The 5,517-nt window shown below is 41.4% G+C and overlaps 1 gene segment (V, D, J or C); it reads left to right on the forward strand.

Moving 5' to 3' along the window:
• Positions 1-3,962: 3,962 nt before the first annotated feature.
• Positions 3,963-4,701, forward strand: LOC104982082. The segment is given in 2 exon segments: positions 3,963-4,094; positions 4,283-4,701. Coding segments are annotated over 2 exon segments (471 nt in total).
• Positions 4,702-5,517: the final 816 nt, after the last annotated feature.

Genomic DNA, 5,517 nt, shown 5'->3' on the forward strand with positions numbered 1-5,517 from the left:
GCTTTCTTCACAGTCCAACTCTCACATCCATACATGACCACTGGAAAAGCCATAGCTTTGATTAGATGGATCTTTGTTAGCAAAGTTTCTGCTTTTGAACATGCTATCTAGGTTTGTCACAACTTTCCTTCCAAGGAGTAAGTGTCTTTTAATTTCATGTGCAGTCATCATCTGCAGTGATTTTGGAGCCCCCCAAAATGAAGTCTGACACTGTTTCCACTGTTTCCCCATCTATTTGCCATGAAGTGATGGAACCAGATGCCATAGTTTCTGAATGTTGAGCTTTAAGCCAACTTTTTCACTTTCCACTTTCACTTTCATCAAGAGGCTGTTTAGTTCCTCTTCACTTTCTGCCAGAAGAGTGGTGTCATCTGCATATCTGAGGTTATTGATATTTCTCCCAATAATCTTGATTCTACCTTGTGCTTCTTCCAGCCTAGTGTTTCTCAAGATGTACTCTGCATAGAAGTTAAATAAGCAGGGTAACAATATACAGCCTTGACATACTCCTTTTCCTATTTGGAACCAGTCTGTTGTTCCATGTCCAGTTCTAACTGTTGCTTCCTGACCTGCACATAGGTTTCTCAAGAGGCAAGTCAGGTGGTCTGGTATTCCCATCTCTTTCACAATTTTCCACAGTTAATTGTGATCCACACAGTCAAAGGCTTTGGCATAGTCAATAAAGCAGAAATAGATGGTTTTCTGGAACTCTCTTGCAATATTCCCCATACCCAACTTATTAGTGAAATTGAAAACTCTCTGACACCAATAGTTCCTTTTCCAGGGTCAAAGTAATTTCAAGGTAAAACCACATAAGCAATGAAGTGGTGTTTTGCATATTGTTGCAAAGTCTTGCTTCCACAAGTTGTTCCAAGTCACCCAGGTGGGTATTACTATGCCTTACTATACGTTCATAGAACCAAAGTGTGCCAGTTGAGGTGTGGTCTGCACAATGTCTTCCTGACAGAGCATGGCGTGAGGGGTGATAGGAGAGCCACAGCCTCCAAAAATTATCATTCTTAATAGAGAAAGATAGGATGAAAGGAGGAGGAACAGAATCTCATATATAATGAAACAGTGGAAAGAGAGGAAAGGATTTTATTCACACTCATCTCTTTATCTTCCTGGAACTCTATTTAAAAGATAGAAAAGAAATTAGAAAGGGTATACACCTGAAAATATAGGGAATAGAAAAGGAGTTAGCAGTGCAGAGTGCTATCAACAAATTTCAGAGGATGAGAAGTATAAGGAAGAATGAAGACTTATAGAATAGTTGAAGAAGGAACCTAGACCTCGTGTGAGATGCATCACAATGCGTGCTGAACACCTGTGCAAAGGTTAAGAAAACAAGGTACCAATCATCTCTGAGTAATTGAGATAGATGGTGTTGCCCTCATAAGTGCACATGTGTGAGTGTTGAGGGTTTTGGGGAGCACTAAAATAGGAGGCCTGAGTGAGGTCACTTGTAAGCAAAGAATAGCCGTTCTCTCCACAATTCTTTATGACAAGCAATGATGACTTTCTAAACTCAGCATAAAAGTGAAAGTTAGTCTTTGATGAACTGAGAACAACACAAAAAAATTTCCCAAACTTTGTATGTGCTGTGCTGTGCTTAGTCACTTCAGCTGTGTCCAACTGTTCGCAACCCCATGGACTCCTCTGTCCATGGCTCCTCTGTCCATGGGATTCTCCAGGCAAGAACACTGAAGTGGGTTGACATTTCCTTCTCCAGGGGACCTTCCCAACCCAGGAATCGAACCCAGGTCAGGTAGATTCTTTACTGTATAAGCCACCAGGGAAGACCAATAATACTGGAGTGGGTAGCCTGTCCCTTCTTGAAGGGAACTTCCCGACTGAGGAATCAAACTGGGGTCTCCTGCGTTGCAGGCAGATTCTTTACCAGCTGAGCTACCCAAGTTTGTTAAACTTTACTATTAAACTTTTTGACTTTTACTCATTGGTTAGGCTTTCTTTTCTTAAAAGTGTTCTGTAATTTTTTTCCCTTCTTTGCTATAACCCCTTGCAAACACTGATCTTTTTACTGTCTCCATAGTTTTGCTTCGTCCAGAATATCATATAGTTGGAATCATATGATATGTAGCTTTTTCAGATTGGTTTCTTTCACTTGTGTGTATGTGTGCTCAGTCGCTTCAGTCCCGTCTGGTTCTTTGTGACCCTGTGGACTGTAGCCATAACAATGGCTATGTAACAGTTTTAAAGGTTACTTTCCATTTACAGTTATTACAAAATATTGGCTATATTCTCCATGTTGTAACAATACATCCTTAAGCCAACCTTATACCCAATTGTTTGCATCTCCCACACCCACACCCCTCTACTGGCCCTGCCCCCACTAATAACCACCTGTTTGTTCTCTATGAGTCTGCTTTTATTGTTATATTCACTAGTTTATTGTGTTTGTTAGATTCTATACACAAATGATATCATACAGTATTGTCTTTCTCTGACATATTTCACTTAGCATAATGCCCTCCAAGTCCATCCCTGTTGCTGCAAATGGCAAAATTTTGTTCTTTTAAATAAATTACCATATTTATAGCACAACTTTTATAAATAAGGATTTATTTTGAACTAAAGAAATGAAAAAAAAGCACAAGATGAAATTTGTCAAATTTTTTAAGGCATAAATTTCCATCAAATGACATTTTAAGAGTAAGAGTTTACTTTTAGTTTCCATTCGATCTAGGCAGTGACTGTTTTTTTCTGACTACTTTCTTCATCAGGAAGCATGCAGTGAATGGGACTGGGGATTTGTGATGCTGCAACTGTTTGTCTGAAGGGGTCTTTGTTGATGGTTTCAGTCCACTAGGGGGCACTGTAGTCTTTACCGGACATGAAGACCTTTTCTGATGATTCCAAAGATGGAACAGTTAAGAGAGGAGCCCAGAGAGCATGCGGAACAGTCAAATTATAGACAGCAAAGGTGCAGAGAGGGGAACAGTGTTTGTGTAAAGTTCATCTCAGATTTCAGCTTTGTCATTCTATATAAGGTTTGGAAAGCTGTAGCCCTTACCTCTGTAAATCCATGGTGAGGATGATTCTCTGAGCAGAGGTAGAGAAATAGGGATACTACTGAGCTCTGAGAGCATGGAAGCTCAACAGAAAACATCTGCATTACCTGGATTCATTTTTAAAATTTTTATGACTGAATTCCACAAACCCACTGACCCAGAAATTATTCCAATACCCCAGACCTCCTACCTTTTCATATATTTCCTCGAGAGTAGAAAGAACAAGAATAGAAAGAGGAAAAAATAAGGAACAAAAATAGAAGGAAAGGAGAAAGACAATATTGAATTTGAGCAAAAAAGTGTGGCCAGATCAGAATTAGCTGTGGGTCAACAGGGCATCCAAGAGTTGGACAGTAGGAAGGGAGAGGTGCAAATTAAGGCAGAGTGAACATTATATGCATGTCCTGTTTTTCAACAACCAAATTCTTATTAGGATCATTTCTGTGCAGAGGCCAAATATATATCTCGGTTTCTAAATGATTTCAAGAAATTGTATTTACTTTTGCAATAAACAATGCATGTATCAGATCGTTTTCTTTGTTCAGAATTTTCACATAACAGAATTATCAAAGTCTCTGCCAAACTGTGCACTTTGAAAAATGGATCATCCTTCCCTATAATTCCTCAAGGTTCTGCATAATCCATCCTGACACAATTCTTCTAGAAATACCATCTACCTTTCCTCACACACTATCCCACAATCTTCTCTTACATATAGTCTTTTAAGAAAAAAAAAATCTTTATGACTTCACATATTGGAAATATTTCTTTTACCTCTCTGCTCTGTCCCCCAAAACCTCAATTTTGGAGAAATTGCTGACCTTACTGCAGTCTCACTAGGCCATGGTGGGTGGAGTTTCCTGTTATGTGAGTTGACTCACCTCAGATGTGATTGGTACTCAGTGATTCTGGTGGAACATACTGACAGTAAGAACAAAATTTCTCTGGCCCCAAGACTCTATATTCTTCAGAGTAGAGGCGAAGGCACCTCAGTAAATGGGCAAGGGATCATGAAGAGAAAATGGGGAGCCCTGCTGGGGTTTCTGTGGGTCCAGATTTGCTGTGAGTTGGGGTCATCCCAGATAGGGAACTGGGGAGTGTCCACAGCTGTCAGTGGGAGGGAGGGGAGGCAAGCTGACCTGGAGCTCCTAGATGGTCCTACATCTTCAGGTGTTTCCTGAGATACTTTCCTGGTCTGGAAACCCCATCCATGACATCATATGTGTTTGCTTCTCTCTCTTTCCAAGCAGGGGTGAGGGGAGTAAAGGTGGAGCAGAATCCTTCAGTCTTGAGCCTGCAGGAGGGAGCCAACTCTACTCTGAGGTGCAATTTTTCTGACACGGTGAACAGTGTGCAGTGGTTCCAGCAGAATCCCAGAGGCAGCCTCACCAGGCTGTTTTTCATAGCTTCAGGGATGAAGAAGAATGAAAGGATGAGTTCCACAGTGAATTCTAAGGAGCGGTATAGTACCCTACACATCACAGCCTCCCAGCTGGAAGATGCAGCCACCTACCTCTGTGCGGTGGAGGCACAGTGCTCCCAGGCAGCCTGCAGCCTGTACCCAAACTGCAGCTGCCTCAGCCCCAGCCCTCCACAGTACTACACCATCCAAGTACCCTTGTTACCTCTTTGGGTTTCAAGATTCATAATTCAGCATTTTTCCCTCTGAAGATCAGATCCTTCAGGACTGTCATTTCACTTTTTTTTTTTTTGCCCTTCTTCTTCCCAGAAATCTCTCATGGATACAAAGCTCTAATATGGAGCCATTGTCATAACTGATGTAGATGCCAATATTCAGTGTCCTGTTAAAACAATCTAGTGCACCTGACAGATAAAATGTAAGCTACATATAAATTTCTGTGATGGAACATGCTTGGAAAAATATATGATGATCAACAAATAGAAAGAGATGACTCAGTTTTTTGGTTAACTGCACGTGTGTGTTCCTTCAAAGTGAAAAGGGAATTAAATGTAATGTTTTTAAAGTCTGTGTTCAGGTTTTTGAGTCCTGGTATCCTTTTGAACTGTGGTGTTGGAGAAGACTCTTGAGAGTTCCTTGGACTGCAAGGAGATCCAACCAGTCCATTCTGAAGGAGATCAGCCCTGAGATTTCTTTGGAGGGAATGATGCTGAAGCTGAAACTCCAGTACTTTGGCCACCTCATGAGAAAAGTTGACTCACTGGAAAAGACTCTGATGCTTGGGGGGATTGGGGGCAGGAGGAGAAGGGGACAACAGAGGATTAGATGGCCGAATGGCATCACTGACTCGATGGACATGAGTCTGAGTGAATTCCAGGAGTTGGTGATGGACAGGGAGGCCTGGCGTGCTGCGATTCATGGGGTCGCAAAGAGTCGGACACGACTAAGCAATTGAACTGAACTGAATAACAAACATGAGAAAAATAACTTTTTATGTTAAGACAAGGCAGAGACTGGAGTGATGTGTCTGAAAGCCAAGGAGCACCAAACATTGATGGCAGTTGC

This window comes from Bison bison, unplaced genomic scaffold (assembly GCF_000754665.1).
Source record: "Bison bison bison isolate TAMUID 2011002044 unplaced genomic scaffold, Bison_UMD1.0 scf7180017864526, whole genome shotgun sequence".
NCBI classification, from domain to species: domain Eukaryota; kingdom Metazoa; phylum Chordata; class Mammalia; order Artiodactyla; family Bovidae; genus Bison; species Bison bison.